This window comes from Cannabis sativa, chromosome 2, assembly GCF_029168945.1.
Source record: "Cannabis sativa cultivar Pink pepper isolate KNU-18-1 chromosome 2, ASM2916894v1, whole genome shotgun sequence".
Classification (NCBI taxonomy): Eukaryota; Viridiplantae; Streptophyta; class Magnoliopsida; order Rosales; family Cannabaceae; genus Cannabis; species Cannabis sativa.
The window spans coordinates 90585895-90605719 of record NC_083602.1 but is presented as its reverse complement, the minus strand read 5'-3'; the positions used below and the strand labels follow the sequence as shown (position 1 = coordinate 90605719).

The window sequence follows — 19825 nt, the reverse complement described above, 5'->3', positions numbered from 1 at the left end:
TATTTTTTTTTAAGTTTACAGTTTGGGTTGTTCTGGTAATTGTTGTGGTAGTTTCTATGTGGATTGTTATGTAGAGTTTAGTTATGACTAAAATTACTTTAGTTACTATGTGGGTTGCTATAAAACTATTTTAAAGTGTAAAAGTAAAAAAAAAATATCTTTAAATAATAATAATAATAAATAAATAAATACGGTACTTACTTACAACGGTAATAAACGGTTAAAACGATAAAAACGAAATTGAAAACCAGACAGTTATTTTTTTCAGCTATATCCGCCATTGATGATGATCTGTTCCTTCCTCGCTCTTCTCGCCCCACCAAAACAAACATTACATATTCCCATTACAAAAAAAGTATATTCTTCTCCAAATTATATATATAAAGTTTTAATCTTTAATGACGTGATTATGTAGTAGTAATTAACAAAGGTTTATACTTTAATAGTGAGTTTAACAAGATCACCATCACAATCATCATCGTCATCATCATCAGTCTTAACGAGGCAAAGGAGGAATAATATTAGAATATCTGAGAGACCCATTTCTCGTAGTCATCGAAGATAGAGTGTTGTTGTGTTGATTGGGAGCTAAGGAAACAGTGACCTTTGTCGTTTACTTTTTGGAAGGAAGAAGCTTCTTGGTTATCTTAAATATGGGAAATTATCTTCAATCTGAGATCATCATCATCATCAAGACCGGCTTTTTTTCTTATTATTACTCATTTTTACCTCTCTTTTTTGCCATTTGGCACTCTGTTCTACAACCACATTTCCCCAAAATTTCAGCTTTCAGAGGTTAGTTATTTGTTCTCTTTTTACTTGGTTTTGGAATATGTTTAGAGGAAGTATATGTTTTGGTGTTAAGTTGGGCTGAGGTTGGAAATTCATGTAGTCAATGTGTTTGATGTTTTGTCTCAGTGAGAATGGAACTTGTATAATATATATATTAGTGTGTGCTTTATGTGTTGCTATGTGGAATTGGTGGCATAAAGCTGAAACTTTCTTTTCTTTTGAGTTTTCTTTTCTCTCAAAATTGTACGTGGGAATGGCATTACAGGGACACTTTTTTGTAGGGTGCTGGCGCTCGGTGACTGTGGCTGAAATACCTTTGAAAGGTATGGTTTTCCACCTTTGAATTTCCGATCATGTAATGATTTGTTGCGCCTTTATAAATTTTCTCGGAAGGATGTAGAGAAAGGGGTTAATAGCATTAGGAAACAATGCCAAATCATTGTAATGAGGTGGGAAATTGATTGTTGTTGTGGGTGATTGGATTGGTTGATGTGTACTGAAAAATGCAGGAATTCTTTCAAAAGGGAATAACTCACTCGGTTTTTGCATGGTGATGAAGCAAGAGTAAAGCGACAAATATTAACATATTCTCACCATGGAATCAAACAACTGAACAGACTTATTCAAGGTGAGATGCTTTTTTTATGTAGAGCCTTGAACTAGATGTGCACATATAAATATCATGGACTTAACATTATTAATTGTTTGATCTTAATATTCACTATGTACTACCGTTAGGAGTAAGCTAGAACATTTGATAACATGGACCCAGAAAAACCGATAGAAGATCAGTTTTCAAAGTTGCATCCATGTCTTCCTGTAAACACAAGAATTGGGATAGTAGGTGGTGGCCCAAGTGGTATATCAGCTTCTTATGCATTGGCAAAACTTGGCTACACTAATGTGACATTATTGGAGAAGTACCATTCTGTTGGTGGAATGTGTGAGTCTGTCGAAATAAGAGGTACAGAGAACATAATGGTTTCTTCTATTCAAACATTGTTATATGCTTGGATATTTAGTACATACATTCTTCATTTGCAGGGAAGATATATGATTTGGGTGGTCAAGTTCTTGCCGCAAACAGTGCTCCTGTAATCTTTCACTTGGCAAGAGAGACTAGTTCTGAACTAGAAGAGCTGGATTCCCATAAGCTTGCTCTCATTGACAGTTCCACAGGAGAGTATCACGATATAAAAGTTGCAGATGATTATGTATCTGTGATATCACTGACTTTAGAGCTTCAGGTTAAATTTCTTCTTTTGTGTAAATAGCAACACTTAAATGTTGATCTCATTCTCACAGTTCGAAAAAGTATTGAACTTGAAGTTCGTTTCCTGCAGGATAAGGCAAAGAATTTAAGTCGACTAGGAATGCATGCTGTGAGTGAATTAGCTTCAGACTTAACTCCTCAGTATCTTAACGATCGTGGATTCAAATCCATTCCCAAGTCTGTGGCTTATGGATATACTGCTTCGGGGTATGGATTTGTCCAAGACATGCCTTATGCTTACATTCATGAGTTCACTCGTACATCCATGGCTGGAAAGATTCGGCGTTTTAAAGGTGGTTACACTAGTCTTTGGCAAAAGATCAGCGAATCACTTCCAATAGAAGTTCATTGCAACACTGAAGTGTTGGCAATCCGACGTGATTTTGAAGGTGTTAAAGTTGATGTGAAAGACTACAATGGGGAAGTGAAGGTTATGGACTTTGATAAGATCATCATTTCTGGTTCTTTTCCATTTAAAAATGGAAGGATTTATAGATCACCACATTCAAGTTCTACAGGTTTCTTGCTCTACTTCCTTTTATTTGTGCTTTAATATCACCCATTTTCCTCTACATGCTAACTTGAACTTTTCTGAACAGAAAACGAAAATGAAACTGAAGCAATTGATTTTGGTGATCTTGAGAAAGAGTTGTTCAGTAAAGTACAGACAATCGATTACTATACCACTGCTTTGAAGATCAAAGGCCTAGACCATTTGCCTATTGGTTTTTATTACTTTGCTGAATATATGGAAGATCCTACAAAAATCGGGTATCCAGTTGCAATGCAAAGGTTTTATGCTGACACTGATATATTCTTATTTTGGTCGTATGGAAATTCAGTCGACATTAAAGGACCAAAAGTCTCTCAGCTTGCAATGAGAACAGTTGAAAGTATGGGGGGACAAGTTGAAGAGATGGTTCTACAACGAAGATTCAAGTATTTTCCCCATGTTGGTAGTCAAGGTACATTACTAATTTGTCTCCATCACAAGTTTTTTCTAACAAGTTAGGTGGTGCTAATTTCTTATACTTTAATGTAGATATGAAGGAAGGGTTCTATGACAAATTAGAATCTGAACTTCAAGGCTCGAGGAACACTTACTACGTAGGTGGGCTTATGGCGTTTGAGCTTACAGAGAGAAACTCATCGTATGCCATGGCCTTAGTCTGCAAGCACTTTGCAAATAAAGAATCTTCACCACTTTTTCCTTATGTCAAGGTAATCCCATAGTCCTAAAAATTTATCTAGTGATTGATGAGATAATTATTCACTTCATATAAGTAACACTTTTGGTTTTTGCAGAATCTATTTCCTTTGCAAAAACATTGTGGGAAAAAGAGTGTCAAAGGTTTAGATGAGGTCCCGGGAGTGAAATTTCCCGATCTACCTTCACTTGATGGCTACTTGAATCACTGGGGAACTCATAACATCACTCAAAACAAGACACTCTATACTTGGATAAACGAAGAAGGAGCAGTGGTTGGCCAAAGGACTTACAAAGAACTGCATGACAATGCTTCTTGTATTGCTCAAAACCTCTTGACAAGTAAAAAGCTAGTTATCAAGCCTGGTGATAGGGTTCTCCTTGTCTATGTCCCGGGTTTGGACTTCATCGATGCCTTCTTTGGATGCTTAAGAGCCAAGGTGTTACCCGTGCCAGTTCTTCCTCCTGATCCTATGCAAAGAGGTGGACAAGCACTTCAAAAGATTGAGAATATTGCTAAATCGTGTGAAGCGGTGGCAATCCTATCAACGCTTGGTTATCACTCAGCAGTTCGAGCAGGTTTGGTGAAAAGTCTCATTCTAATGGCAGGGAAAAGCGGGAAATGCAAAGCTCAGTGGCCTAATCTTCCATGGCTACACACAAATACTTGGATTAAGAATTCCAAGAATTTGCCCGTAGAAGGTAAAGTTGATCGTTCTGAACCAGAAGCAAATGATGTATGCTTTCTGCAATTCACATCAGGATCAACAGGTGATGCTAAAGGAGTTGTGATAACTCATGGAGGTCTCATTCACAACGTGAAGTTGATGCGAAAACGATACAAAAGCACTTCCAAGACAGTTTTAGTAAGTTGGCTTCCACAATACCACGATATGGGGCTCATTGGAGGATTATTTACGGCCCTAGTAAGTGGCGGTTGTGCAATTTTGTTCTCCCCAATGGCATTCATCAAAAATCCACTAATGTGGCTCCAAATCTTAAGCAAGTATCAAGCTACTCACAGTGCTGGCCCAAACTTTGCCTTTGAGCTGGTGGTTCGAAGGCTGGAGTCTAACAAGGAACGAACATATGACCTTTCTTCTATGATATTTCTTATGGTTGCTGCTGAACCAGTGAGGCAAAAGACTTTGAAAAAATTTATTGAGCTCACTCATCCTTTTGGTCTGTCTCAAGAAGTGATGGCACCTGGTTATGGATTGGCAGAAAATTGTGTCTTTGTTAGTTGTGCTTTCGGAGAAGGAAACATCTTGGTGGATTGGGAAGGAAGAGTATGTTGTGGTTATGCAGTTCCCAATGATGCAGACGTCGATATTAGAATTGTTGACCCGGAAATGAATGAAGAGATTGAAGCCACTGGAAAGGAAGGTGAGATTTGGATTAGTAGTCCAAGTGCTGGAATTGGATATTGGGGTAGGGAAGAATTAAGCCAACAAACTTTTAGAAATGAGCTCCAAAATCATCCTGGACGTATATACACTAGAACAGGCGACCTGGGACGAGTAATTGATGGGAAATTATTCATCACTGGAAGAATTAAAGATCTCATCATTGTAGCTGGAAGAAATATTTACTCAGCTGATGTAGAGAAGACAGTTGAGAGTTCATCCGAACTTCTACGTCCAGGTTGTTGTGCTGTGATTGGTGTTCCTGAGGAAACTTTATCAACCAAAGGGATTTCTATTCCGGACAGCTCTGACCATGTTGGTTTGGTTATAATTGCTGAGGTTAAAGATGGAAAACCTGTTAGCAAGGAAGTTGTTGATAACATTAAATTGCGTGTTGCAGAAGAACATGGAGTCAATGTTGCTTCTGTTAAGCTTATTAAGCCTAGAACCATAAGCAAAACGACATCAGGAAAGATCAAGAGATTCGAGTGCCTCAAACAGTTTACTGATGGGACATTGAATGCAGTACCAGATCCAATTATTTCAAAAAAGGTCTTTAAACGATCCTTCACTACCGGTTCATGCAGAGATGGAACGACCCCCCGCCCTCAACTAGTGAGTTCTCCTATACCGAGTCCTATACTCAACAATAGAGAAATCGCAGAGTTTTTAAAAGGAGTAGTCTCTGAACAAACTGGTATATCCATCAAAGACATCTCTGTCACTGAGAACCTAGTCTCTTATGGAATTGACTCAATTGGTGTTGTTAGAGCTGCACAAAAACTTTCAGATTTCCTCGGTGTTCCAGTAGGAGCAGTAGATATTTTCTCAGCCTCTTGCATTGCAGAGCTGGCGAGTTTTTCAGAGAATCTACTGCTCAAGTCACAACCTGAACAAATGAGCAATCAGTCTCATGTTTCAGAGCAGGAGATTGATTATTATGCTGAAACTTTCATGGAAGTTTCTATGTCTCACCAGTTAAAAATCTGGTTTCTCCAAAATCTAGCTCTTGTTTATGTTGCTTTTCTTCTTGTCTTTCCTGCCTATTTGTCACTTTCCACTTTTATGTGGTCTATCTCAGCTATCAGTCCATTGACAGGAGGAATTCTCTGGTTAGACTATTTAATCCCTTTGACTCTTGCTCCTCTTTGTTGGATCTTTTGCATCCTTTCCACTTGCCTTTGCATTTCTCTTTTCGGAAATTCTTTCTTAAGACCAAACTATGCCATGAGTCCGAAACTTTCCATTTGGTCAGTTGATTTTGTTAAGTGGTGGGCACTGTACAAGGCCCAAGAAGTTTCTTCCAAGATTCTGGCAGAACATCTTAGAGGTACAGTGTTCCTAACATACTGGTTTGAAATGTTTGGAGCTAGGATTGGATCATCAGTTTTGCTCGACACAGTTGACATCACCGATCCATCCTTGGTTTCAATTGGAGATGGAGCTGTAATTGCAGAAGGTGCTTTGATTCAAAGTCATGAAGTAAAGAATGGAACTTTAAGCTTTCAACCTATTAGAATTGGCCGAAATTCGTGTATTGGACCTTATGCTGTTATCCAGAAGGACAGTGTTGTGGGGGACGAACTCGATGTCTTAGCTTTGCAAAAAACTGGAACCAAGCATGTAATCAAATCCACCAAGGGTGATGATCTTTCCAATGTAAGTTCATTCAAGTTCTAAGCTAACCATACAAAAAAAAATCTAGTTTTTACTTGAAAGATATTAAAATTGTCATTATTATGATTTTTTCAGGAACCATTGCTGGCAAATGCCATTTACCATTTGATGGGAATATACTTAGTTGGCTTGATCAGCTCTTTCTCAGCAGCCATGTTGTACTTCATCTACATTTCACTATCTAAGGCATCTCCTTCCCCACAAGAATATGCATTTATGTGCAGCTTTGGAGCATTTCATTGGATACCTTACTCCATCACTGCATATGCCACCATGTTTACATCTCTCTCATTCAACTTCTACGAATTTTCGCTCATCACAGCCATTGTTTACTTAGCTCATGGCCTTATACTCAGCTTGTGCACTTCTGCTTTGACTCATTTCTTATCTTCAACGAAAAACACAAAGAAGGATCATTTCAGGTCATGGCTTTGTAGGCGTATCAGAATTTCGTGTCACCTTAGATTTGCCAAGCTCTTATCTGGAACAGAAGCTTTCTGTATATACTTGCGCCTTTTAGGTGCAAAGATTGGGAAGTATTGCTCTATCAGGGCTATCAACCCAGTTTCTGACCCGAAAATGATTTCTGTTGGTGATGGCGTTCATCTTGGTGACTTCAGCCGGATCATATCTGGATTTTACTCCTCCAACGGGTTTACTAGTGGGAGAATTGAGATGCAGGCTAATTCTGTCGTTGGGAGTCAAAGCGTAGTTCTTCCTGGTTCGGTAATTCAGAATGATGTTATTCTTGGAGCACTTTCGGTTGCTCCTGTGAACTCGGTGCTTCAAAGGGGCGGTGTTTATGTTGGTTCTCGAAATCCAATCATGATTAAGAATACCATGCACTCTTTGGACGAAAGAATTGAAGAGATGGACTTAAAATACAAGAAAATAGTTGGAAATCTTGCTGCAAACTTGGCTGCAACAACTCTCAAAGTGAAATCGAGATATTTCCATCGAATTGGTGTTAGTGGAAAAGGGTTCTTGAAGATTTATGACAACATCAAAGATTGGCCAGACCACAAAATCTTCAGCCCGGGAAAAAGCTACCCTGTTATAGTTAGACACAGTAATAGCTTGAGTGCAGACGATGATGCTAGAATTGATGCCCGTGGTGCAGCCATAAGAATACTTCAAGAACAAACCAGTAGTAGTGATCATGATCACTCTCCTCTCCTTGATCTCACATTAAAAACAGGCAATGCATTCTATGCCCGAACAATAGCAGATTTCGCTACATGGTTAGTATGTGGTCTTCCTGCAAGAGAAGAATATGTCAAGCGAGCTCCTCATGTTCGCGATGCAGTTTGGAGTTCCCTACGCAATGCAGACTCATTTACTCAGCTACATTACTACTCAAACATCTGCAGGCTGTTTCGGTTCCCAGATGGAAAGGAAATGTATGTAAAGTTCAAGTTGAGGCCTTATGATGAAACTATCAATGAAGATTCTGGTAAAGTTGAGCCTATTGGGATTCTTCCACCCGACACAGGTGCAATTCCTAGAGACGAAAAAGACACTCGCCCATTACTTTTCCTTGCAGAAGATTTCTGCAACCGTGTGAACAAAGCAAATGGAGTTAGTTATGTCTTTCAGTTACAATTCAGACCAGTTCCAAATGATGAAGCCAAAAGAGATGTTGCACTTGATTGTACAAAGCCATGGGATGAGACTGAATTCCCATACATTGACATTGGTGAGATTAACATAACTGAGAATTTATCTGCAGAAGAATCAGAAAAGTTACACTTTCACCCTTTTCTAAAATGTCCTGAGATTGATGTCATTCATGCCTCATCATGTTCCCAAAGTGCTTCAATTGATCACGGCCGTTCATTGATATACGAAATCTGTCAGCATTTAAGAAATGGACAACCAATCCCAGAAGCCTGGAAAATCTTCCTTGAACAATCTGATGTCAAAGTAGATCTTTCAGGCTGTCCCATGGCAACAACACAAGCTAAGAAAGATGAAAAACCAGTGACACTCCAAAGAAATCGGTATCAAACACTTTGGGCAACTTTATTCCAACCTTTACTCCAAACAGTCTTTCCTATTTTCGTCTTGTCATTAGTGATCTTTGCTCCATTGAAATATGTTCTTCACTTAAAGGAAGCTCATGAACTCTCACTTCAATGGCTACTCCCATTGTTTTGGGTATGTTCAGGTTACATAGCTGCATTATCTTGTGTTGTAGCCAAATGGGTTTTAGTAGGAAAGAAGAAAGAAGGCGAAACGGTACTCATTTGGGGGAAAGAGGTTTTCATGGACACAACATGGCAAGCATTGAGAACACTAGTTGGGGATTATTTCATGGAAATGACAACTGGGTCTGTTATGTTCTTGATATGGATGAAGCTAATGGGCTCGAATATCGAGTTGGATGAAGGTGCTTATGTGGACAGCATGGGAGCTATGTTGAATCCTGAAATGGTGGAGATTGAAAGAGGTGGTTGTGTGGGAAGAGAAGCTTTGTTGTTTGGACATATCTATGAAGGTGATGGAGGGAAAGTTAAGTTTGGAAAGATTAAGGTTGGTGAAGGTGGTTTTGTTGGGAGTAGAGCTGTGGTTATGCCTGGGGTGATAGTTGAGAGTGGTGGGAATCTAAGTGCTCTTTCTCTTGCCATGAAAGAAGAAGTGATTAAGTCAAGGTGATATCTAAGTACTTATTGATAAAGATCACATTTTTATATAAATACATACATATATATATATAGATATTTATATATAGTTACCAATAACATATATATAATAGAACTAAATAAGAAATCTCATCAAATTGTACTTGCAGTCCCATCCTACAAATTGTTATATGGTTATTTACCACACACATATATAGATAATAAATAAAAGGTGATGAGATATATTCATTATGATATGATTTGTTTTCCTCACACATGAACAAATTATTTGATAGTTATTGTTTATATAGTTAAGTGTTTTTTAAAGAAGAAAATAAAATTTTTATTAGGGTAAATTGCGGCATAAATACTTAATGTTTCCGATTTTATACACTTAAATACCTAATGTTTATTTTTGGTGGCAAAAATACCTAATGTTACAATTCTCTTACACCGTTACTATCACTTCCGTTATTAACTCATAAATATAGACACGTGGAGGACCTAAATGCATTACATTTATTTATTTTATTTTAAAATTTTATATTCTTAATATAAAAAACTAAATATTATTTATTTTTTTAAAAAAATAAGAGAGATGCAATACTAAATTACCATAACTGAGTGAACCATTGTAGTATATGGAATATGATTATCGAATTGAAGTACCAATATCATGTGAAAATTGTTAATGAGAACACGTTTTTTTTTTTAAACAAGTAGCATTTAGTTTCTGATATTAAGAATATTAAGTTTTAAAATAAAATAAAAATAAATGTAATGCATCTGAACTATTCACGTGTCCATATTTATGAGTTAACAAAAGTGGTAGTAACGGTATAAGAGAATTGTAATATTAGGTATTTTTGCCTCCAAAAATAAACATTATGTATTTAAGTGTATAAAATCTGAAACATTAGGTATTTATGCCGCAATTTACCCTTTTTATTAACCAATAAATTATGCTACCAACGATCCTAACAAATCAGTTAGGACATTCCTAAATTGAAAAAGACAATCAAGATATGAAGTAGTTGTTCTTACAAAGTTAGCAACCAAATTAACTAACCGTTTGACAAAGGAAATAGAAAAATTTTGTAACTTAGAAATAATAGCTTTACAATCTTGGATCACCTGCCTAAGCAGGTGATCTAGACTACCTGAACTTGATGTCATGCTCTCATTTTAATCCAACTTAAAGCTTTCTGCATTACTTATGCTAGTACTGGTTCCACGGTCCCTGATAGCAAACGGGTGCCTCCTTCAATCAAATGGCCAATATCATTTCGAGCCACAAAACCAACACGAGAGGATTGGAACTCTCTAAAGATTGTAGCATCTACATTAATCTTAACACTGTTTGGACGTATAGTTATCTATTGCCAAGCTCCATCACCTATCTTAAATTTGATATCTGAGCTTTCCTCCATTAGGGATAATGATTAATTGTAAATTTTTGATATAATGATCGGTTGTAAATTTTTGATATAATGATCAATTGTAAATTTTTATATGATGGTGTATATAATGTATAGTTAGAGCATCTTCAATTGAGTACCAAAAAAAATAGTGTATTGCTATATTTTATCACACTTAAAAAAAACTGCTTCTCTAATAATGTTTTAAAAAGTATGTTAAATTTGACAAATGCTAAAAATTATGCCAAACTAGCCTACAATAAATACTATTTTTTTATTTACTATAATATCATTATTACGATTCATTGTTTTTTACTAAACTTTAGATTCTTTATTTACCATATTACAATTATTTCAATAATAAAAAAATAAAACATAATAATTTTTTATACATTCTCAATAAAATATTAAATAACCATCAATATAATTAATTAATTATTTTCTTATTTTATATCTCGTGCATCACAATATAGCACAAATTTTAAATTTTTTATTAGAGATGGTCTTATTGGGGATATTTTTAGTAAAATTCAAATAATTTAAGATGTTGAAATCAAGATTTAAACTGCTTGTAGTGAGTGCTTATTTCAATATTTATATGTGTGTATGATAAGTTATGAATGAGTGCTAATTACAATCTTCTATTATAATCTTATTCTTAACTTTCGCGTCAAAAAATACAATTTGAAATATTTTTTTATCTAAAAAAAATCATATCAGTCTTCGTTATAGTTACAAGTATTTCGAATACGAGTGATAAATTGAAATATAAAGAATCCTAATTTAAATACAGTGAATTATTTAGAATTTTTCAACATTTTATAGCAATGATGTTGTAACCATAACGAAATAGAATAGTAATAAATAAATAAATAAAAAGGGATTAAATTCTATTTAAATTCACCACTATGAAAAAAATATATTTCAGCATGTATTTTCAAAGACAGGTTAAATTTTATGTAAGGTCTATTTCAACAACATTTAACACTATCATACAAAAAATATATATGTAGAAGAAGAAAATATAGTTGTAACTTATTTATATACCGAAATTATAAAACAGTTAGATGGTCTGAATATCTTTTTTTTTTATCAAAAACTTTATTTTGGCGATACCATTTTTAATGATATATTTTTGCTCTTGGCTTTTTGCTCATCGGTGGTGTTCTCTGCAATTATTTTTTTTAAAAAAAAATTAAAAAAAATCTATAAACATTAAATACATGAGTTGTGCAATTGAAATGAAATCTCATTGAAAGAAGTAGGAATTTCAACTTGACAATTGGAATGACTTCAGAGTGACTTTGTTTAGAATAAGGTTTTAGAAATAAGAAGAAGAAAAACAAAAAAAAAAACAAAATACTGATTGTGACAATGAAAGTATACTAACTAGTTAAAACTAAGTCAATACAAAAAAAATGAATTTTATATTATGAGACTAAAACCAAAAAAACAACACATTAAAAAGTAGTTTTATATTTCTATATCCTTTCATTTATAATTTTGTGAGTTACAACTATTTTTATCAATAACTATCATGGTCATTAGTTAGAAATAATTTCTTAATTGTCTTCTCAAAAAATATATTATTATTAAGTAATAGTGCTCAATACTACCATAAAATATAAAATGATATTTGACAAGTAGTAAGTAAATATTTTATCAACTATTAAATTAAATTATATTAATGACCATTTGACATATCAAATAGTCTTAAACACCATCATTACCTAATACCTATTAGCAATTCTTTTAAGCAAAATTCCAAAAAAAAAAAAAACTTTAAAAACTTATCTTTTTACCTATTAATTTATGGGTAAATACTATTTTGGACTCTGTGTTTTGCAAAAGTTACTGATTGGATCCTCTGTTTTGTTAAATGACAAAATGGACCCTGTATTTTCCAAAATAGTAAAAATAGGACCCTGAACTGATTTTTTGTCAAAATAAAATTTAATAATAATCTGATCTAAAAGTGTTATGACAAAATTGTTTACGTTTTCTATATCTGTTCGTATTTTCAAGTTGTTTATATTAAAAAAGATTGTCAAAAATCAAGTTAAAGGTCCTATTTGTACCATTTTAGAAAATACAGGGTCCATTTTGTCATTTAACAAAACAGAGGGTCCAATTGGTAACTTTTATAAAATACAGGGTCCAAAATGGTATTTACCCTTAATTTATTTTTTAGTCAAGTAACTTATAAAAGTCAGAAAAAAAAATGAATAAAGCTTATTGCCTATTAAAAAAGAATTGGTACAATTATTGTAATCTTAAAAACTCATTGGAAAAAGAAGATTACAACAAATTTCTTTCATTTTTGTTTATGAAGATAATATTGGAAAGGAAAAGCTAAAATTGTGTAAGTTTCGAGCCATTATCTTTTTTTTTTTATCATATATAAATAAAATAAGAAAAAGGTCAACATAACTAAGTGATGATACAATTTACACATTACATTTATAATAATCTTCAATTATAATTTTTTAATTAATTTCTAAGTTCGAAATCACATGTCAAAATATTTTTTTTATAGTGGTATTCGTTATAGTTACAGTATTACCTCTATAAATTTTTATAAAATTCTGAATAGTTTACAATATCTAAAATAGAGTTCCTAATATTTCAGTTTCTCATGAATGTTCAAAAAACTTTAAATGTATTTTCGGCACCAGATCAATTTTATTTATTATAATTTTACTTTTTAGCAATCTACGTTTAGAAGATCTTCTTTCTATTTTAATGTTTGGTATCTTTGTTTTGTGTTTAACTTTTTTCAAGAATCAAATTTATTTTAATTTTCAGTATTAATAATCTTATAATTAATTTTTTAAAAGTATTTTAGATTATTATAGAAAGTTTTTTCGTCTTGAAATTTATTTTGGTATACTAAATCTATCTATTAGTTTTACAACTTTGATGATTTTACCATTAAATATTTTAGTCTAAATGTGAGATTTTTAGTATTAATAATTTACTATATTGATTAATTAGAATTTCCTTTCTTATATTAATTAGCATTTTTACTATTGTTTGAATGTTTGATTTTTTGAACTTTTGTTATTCATATTTTGTATATTAAGCATTCTCAAATTAAGATTCTTTATTAAGGTTTTTTTAGCATAAGACATTAATGGTTCATATATTATTTTAACTTTTATAATATTTTTCCATATTTTATTGGTTATTTGAAAGTTCATTATAGTATTATTTATTTTTAATTAGCTTTTCACTTTTAAAGTCTAATCTATTATGTAGTAGTATTATTATTAATTTTTGGTAAGTTATATAATCTTTTGTTTTTATACTACAATTTTAAAAATAGTTTATACTGTTTTTGAACCTATTTATGTATATTTATAGTATTTTTACTTTTGTTTTTCTGTAATTATAAATAAAGTCAAATAAAAATATTTAAAGTATATGGATTAATTATCTATTTTATCTTATTTTAAAATTATATATTAAAGTATATTTATTATATTTATTTTATTTATGGTTTCTCATTCAATAATTTTATAATGATTTATAGTTTTATGCCTTTTACGGCTTTCGTGCCATTTTTTATGGCTTGCCCGTAATTGTTTAGGGTAGTTTTGTGGTACAGTCAATGGACAAGAGAAGTGATCCTTTTTATGCTCTTGGCTTCTACATCAACGACCTTTAAGTTTTGACAGATAAGTTTTCAAGTCATTTTATTTATGAATTGTTTTATATTATAATATGGATTATTTATTATCTTTTTTTCATTTTAACTATTTTTTCATTAAATTATGTAGTAATAAAGTTTTATTTATTGTTTTTGTAGGTCAATTTAGTGGAGGGCCTACGACTATAGAGTCTTTGTCAGGTAAGTTTAATTCAAGGATTGTCCTTTCTAATACCTGTTCTTGCTTGGTGTTGCTTGTTTTTCAGCTATCAACAAAGGAAGGGTGTTTAAATGAGTTGTGGGTGCTGTTTGAGGATGTTATAGCTTTATCGTCTAAATTTCCGGGGGCAGTTTTGTCCCATGTGGCTTGCGATAAGAAATTCTGCAGCTCATGGTTTGGCAAAGCATGCCCTTCGTTTAGACGATGAGCTATCCTGGTTCGAGGAGGAGCCGCCGCCGATTATGGTAGCTGCTTTGTTAATCATGTGTGATTTTGATCACCGCGTCAAAAGAAAAAAAAAAAAACTATTAAAAAAATTAAGAATTTACAGGGACAATATTGTAAGCACAACAAACATCGGCATAAAAAATATTCTGACATATGTTTTCGGGCACAGGAATTGACCTTAGATTGTAATAAAAGGTTAACGGTAGCACTCCTCAATTAATTGTCAATATTAATTAGAGAATTAATTAACTTCTAATTATAACAATTTTGGTGAAAAAAATATTAGACTAATTAGATTTTTTATTAGCCGAACTTTAACATGTATCAAATTATACCCTTGAACTTTTAAGGTCGTTAAAAATCTCTTTGAATTGTTGAGATTCTTAAATTTAAGGAATTTTGTCCAATTTTAATAAGGAAAGTCTAACATGGATGAAAGTTCAGAAAATATGATTTGGTACACGTCAAAGTTCGATAGGCATGATTTATAGATATTGAAGTTTGTGGAGCATGATTTAATAACTGGACAATCATCGAATTAGTAAAATTGAATAAAATTAGACAAAAATCCTTAAAATCTAACAATTTCAATAGTTCAAAGCAAATTTTTAACGACCAAAAAAATTTAAAAAGTATAATTTGATACATCTCAAAGTTTAGAAACAAAAATCTTAATTAACCAATAAAATAAAAGGTTGTGCAAAAGTATGACTATATGAAAAAATATTATTAAGCTAATATAAAAGTGTAATAATCGCAAACAAAAAATATATATTATATCAAGATTTACCACATTATGTGGTGTAGTGATAATAAAGTTTTTACTAGCATTCTTCCTTGCTTGAGTCATAGATTCTAATTTCACTACAATCACTGATTGTGAGAGATTATACTTAACCTTTTAGAAAGCTAGCTTATTGTGCTGGTATTATCCTTAATGTGATGAAAACTCTCACAAAGTGTATCGTTGACCTAATTAAGACAGAATGAATTATAAGACCCTTCTAATTAGCACGTAAGCCTTAAACTTGTCAAAACTACTGAAAAAGTGAGAAAAGAATATGCACTAAGTGATCCCTTAATAATAATAATAAACATATATTAAGATTTAAATGCAAAGGTATAAGTATATTTTGCATAAGAAATGAAAGTTTTCAATTTTAGGAGGACCTAAAAAGAAAGTTATTAGAGAAGCATGTTGCATATTGAACTTATTAATTCCGAGTACCAATTCTTACCACACACCAAAAAAAAAACCACAGAATCTATTATTAATGTTTCAACATTTTTTATAATAATAATTAAAAAATAAATAAAAATAGCAAATTGACAAAAAAGAAAAGTTGTCTCTATTCTAAAGCATTGCAATAAATGCCAAGAGATTCTATGAACTTAGACATTTCTATAATTAACAAATATATACATATTATTTTTTATTTTCCCACTATATATGTTTTTTATTTTTCCATTTAAGAATATTTATAGTTATTTCCAAATATAGAATAAAATGAATTAGGAATGCAAAATGTTCTACTTATTTCATCATCACCAAAATAAGAAACAATTTCTGTAAAATATAATCACACATTTATATAAAAAGATCTTCTATTCTTCAATTCTTTAAAAATTTAAATATTTTCCAAAACATTAATTTTATATAAAAATTAATGCAAATATTCTAATTAAGGTAAACAAAAGTAATAACAATACTATTATTAGATGCAATTAAACCTTTTCAAAATTATGATATATAGCATTAGGTTTAGGCCAGGTTGGAGATGAAAATTGAAAATATTAATGAATGAAATATTCAATGGTCTTTAATAAAGGGATCAAAATGTTAATAATTTTAGAAAGACCCTTCCAAAAATACAATTTAATATTTTGCATTTGGGGTAATTTTTTTGATATTCAATAACTTGAGGACTTTTCTGCAATATCAGAAAGAGAGTGGAGAAGGACTATAAAGCAAATAAAAGAGTTGAAAAGTGCGTTGCAGAGGATCAAATCTCGGCATTAGCGAAGTTCGAGTTGATTTCGTACATTTCTACGACCTTTCTTCTTCATCATCATCATCATAATCTCTCGCCTGCTTCTTACAACTCTTTTGTTTTTTGTCTGTGAAATTTCTAGGCTTTACAAATAACCCCTTTTTTGGATTTCAATTTTGATTGGGATTGGATTGGATTGGATTCGCCTATCCCAATCGTGTTGCTACTTTTTTCAGGCCAATATTTTGAGAAAGAAAACAAACCCCAGAAATAAAATTTTAATTTTTAGGGTTCTTTTCGTGTGTTGCCACCTATCATAACAAACCCCAGCAAGAAAGTTTGAACTTTTAGGTTTTTCAAATTGAGGGTCCTTCTTCAATTAATGGGTGGATTTGAACAAGCTGCTGCTGCTGCTGATACTGGGTAAGTTATATATATAGATAGATATATATCTTATATTTAATTGATTTAAGCTCCTTTTTCTGGGTAATTATTTAGAATAGAATACACAATCCTTCTATGTTGTAATTTATTTGATTTTTATTCAACTTTCATAAGAGGGCTCTTCTTAAGTGCTTTTGATTCATGAATTCAGTATTTAATTTCATGTCTCTTGTAGTTGAGTGTGTGTTTGATTATATTTTAGTCATTTGTTGTAACATATTCATGTCTGTATAGATAATGACTGTTTTGAATTTGTTGACTCCCATTAATGTTGTTGTTCTGAGAATTGGTATGATGGATGGTTATTGTAGAGACTAGGAGAATGTTACTTCCTTTTTTGACTGAGAGCCTAATAAGAGTATTTGGTTTGTTTAAGGTGACTGTTGTGTGATTTGGAGTTAGCAACTCAAGGGTCAATTAGAGTGTTATTGTGAATTGGAATTGAGACTTCCAATGGCTTATGATGGTGATAGTTCGGACATAGAAGTTGATGACTTAAGGTGCGATGATATAGCAGACAAGGATGTCAGTGATGAAGAGATTGAGCCGGAGGAATTGGAAAGGCGAATGTGGAAGGATCGTATCAAGCTCAAAAGACTTAAGGAAAGACAGAAGCTTGCAGCTCAGCAAGCTGCAGAGAAGCAAAAGCCGAAGCAGACTTCTGATCAGGCACGGAGAAAGAAAATGTCTAGAGCACAGGATGGAATTCTCAAGTATATGTTGAAGCTTATGGAAGTGTGCAAAGCTCGTGGTTTCGTTTATGGTATCATTCCTGAGAAGGGAAAGCCGGTGAGTGGTGCTTCGGATAATATTAGAGCTTGGTGGAAAGAAAAAGTGAAGTTTGATAAGAATGGACCGGCTGCCATAGCTAAGTATGAAGCGGAGTGTCTTGCCATGTGTGAGGCAGACAATAATCGAAATGGAAATTCACAGAGCATTCTCCAGGACTTGCAAGATGCAACTCTTGGATCACTTTTGTCTTCTTTGATGCAACACTGTGAACCTCCTCAAAGGAAGTTTCCATTAGAAAAGAAAGTTCCACCTCCTTGGTGGCCAACTGGGAAGGAAGATTGGTGGGTGAAGCTCGGGCTACCCCATGCTCAAACTCCCCCGTATAAGAAGCCACATGACTTGAAGAAGATGTGGAAAGTTGGAGTTTTAACAGCTGTGATTAAGCACATGTCTCCGGATATTGCAAAGATAAGGAGACACGTTCGCCAGTCAAAGTGTTTACAGGATAAGATGACAGCGAAGGAGAGTGCAATCTGGTTAGGAGTTTTGAGCCGAGAGGAAGCTCTCATTCGGCAACCTAGTAGCGATAATGGGATGTCTGGAGTAACCGAGATTCCACCAGGCCGTGGTGAAAAACAAGTCACTGCTAATAGTGACAGTAACTATGATGTCGACGGTGCTGATGATGGTTTAGGTTCTGTTTCGTCTAGGGATGAGAGGAGAAGTCAATCTATGGATGTAGAACCTTCTGGTAGCCAGCAGAACAATACTTCTCAACCTGGCCAAGATAAAGAGAAACCGGATAAGCCACCAAAGAGAAAAAGACCTCGGTTAAGATCAAAACCTACCGATGAATTGCCTCAGCCATCTCAAAATGAGGTTATGCCTATTGAACCAATAAACAACATACCTGACATAAATTACACTGAAGAGGTACACTTAATTGGATACCAAAATGATCAAAATCAACAGGAAGACGAGACAGTAACAGGTTTACGGTCACTAGACAAGGATAATGATGTCGAATCTCAGTTACCAGTTTCTGATTTCAACAGCTTATATGCATTACCTAATAATGAAGTTTCAACTCAGAGCAGGCATGAAGGCAGTGTAGCAGCAATGCATTTCCATGGAATTCCGAACACTGGAATGCATCATAGCGATACATATAATTTCTATAATCCATCAGTTGATTATGAACCTAAACATGAACGACAGCGGGCTCCAATTGCAATGAATGAAAGTTATGTTAGGCCAGCAGATGGAGTTCATCTCCCAACAGTACATAGAAACAGTAGCGAGATTAGTGGAGGAGACTTGCCATACTACGTAAATAATGAACAAGACAGACCTGTCGATACTCACTTCGGTTCTCCACTCGACAGTTTGTCACTTGATTTTGGAGGATTCAACAGCCCTCTCAATTTTGGAATCGACGGGACAAGTGTGCTCGACGACCTTTTGCTTGACGATGATTTGATACAGTACTTTGGCGCATAACATGTTCGAATATTGCTTAAAATTGTAAGTAGCCATCTTTCTTACTTCCATTGCTTTATTATGTGTAATTGTCTGTTGTTAACAGTTGATGATTTTATAATGATATGTTTATGCAGGATTGTTAAATACAGATTAGTTGTTGACTGGGGCAGTAATCTTGAGGTAATTAGCAGACTAAGTATGTGTGATTATGGGCATATCATATCATATCATCATCAGATAAAGGTCTGCAAAGGCACAAACTTGATTTCTCAAAATTCATGATTTTGCAACAAACAATTGAGCAAAGTCATATATAGTTTTTGGGTTTAAGTAGTTTTGTCCCAATGCAATTATGGGTTCATGTAAATAAGTCAAATTCTTAAATTGGGTTAATGGGAAAAAGTCTTGATAATTGGACAGGGTGGTATTATTTTTCTTTAATAAAAATTTTCATTGCAGTTCTTCTCTTCTAATCTCCAAACCCAACTATATTCTATAAATATTCTAAATTTAGTAAGCAAATTTTAACAATATGTTAAATCTGTTTTTACTTATACTTGATTAAGTGCTTAAATTTGAAATTTAAGCAGTTCTGTCACATTTAAAAAAAAAAAAATTATTAATTAAATTTGAGTTTAGAATACTAAGTCTTTATTTTTATAAAAATATAAGTACTATTATTGTA

The 19825-nt window shown here is 33.2% G+C and overlaps 2 protein-coding genes across 4 annotated transcripts; both read left to right on the top strand.

Moving 5' to 3' along the window:
- Positions 1-211: 211 nt before the first annotated feature.
- Positions 212-9198, top strand: LOC115718462 (uncharacterized). 3 transcript variants are annotated; one of them, XM_030647247.2, is made up of 11 exons: positions 212-355; positions 447-795; positions 1074-1115; positions 1302-1420; positions 1531-1756; positions 1837-2039; positions 2136-2583; positions 2665-3030; positions 3108-3286; positions 3371-6337; positions 6431-9198. In XM_030647247.2, exons 5-11 carry the CDS (start codon positions 1555-1557, stop codon positions 9008-9010), a joined length of 6945 nt encoding a protein of 2314 aa, XP_030503107.2. In that variant the 5' UTR covers positions 212-355; positions 447-795; positions 1074-1115; positions 1302-1420; positions 1531-1554; the 3' UTR covers positions 9011-9198. The 3 variants fall into 3 exon arrangements, with proteins under 3 accessions (XP_030503107.2, XP_030503106.2, XP_060966987.1); XM_030647246.2 differs by having other exon boundaries at positions 1058-1115; XM_061111004.1 differs by having other exon boundaries at positions 212-795; positions 1058-1115.
- Positions 9199-16484: 7286 nt separating this feature from the next.
- LOC115719373 (ETHYLENE INSENSITIVE 3-like 3 protein) lies at positions 16485-19610 on the top strand. The gene is made up of 3 exons (XM_030648390.2): positions 16485-16905; positions 17303-19182; positions 19275-19610. Exon 2 carries the CDS (start codon positions 17380-17382, stop codon positions 19156-19158), a length of 1779 nt encoding a protein of 592 aa, XP_030504250.2. The 5' UTR covers positions 16485-16905; positions 17303-17379; the 3' UTR covers positions 19159-19182; positions 19275-19610.
- Positions 19611-19825: the final 215 nt, after the last annotated feature.

Bases quoted from the DNA above. Each gene is read 5' to 3' on its own strand.
- LOC115719373 (XM_030648390.2), top strand. From the start codon at position 17,380: ATGGCTTATGATGGTGATAGTTCGGACATAGAAGTTGATGACTTAAGG.
- LOC115718462 (XM_030647247.2), top strand. From the start codon at position 1,555: ATGGACCCAGAAAAACCGATAGAAGATCAGTTTTCAAAGTTGCATCCA. The intron at 1,757-1,836 runs GTACAGAGAACA...CTTCATTTGCAG, and splicing joins TGAGTCTGTCGAAATAAGAG to GGAAGATATATGATTTGGGT. The intron at 6,338-6,430 runs GTAAGTTCATTC...TGATTTTTTCAG, and splicing joins AGGGTGATGATCTTTCCAAT to GAACCATTGCTGGCAAATGC.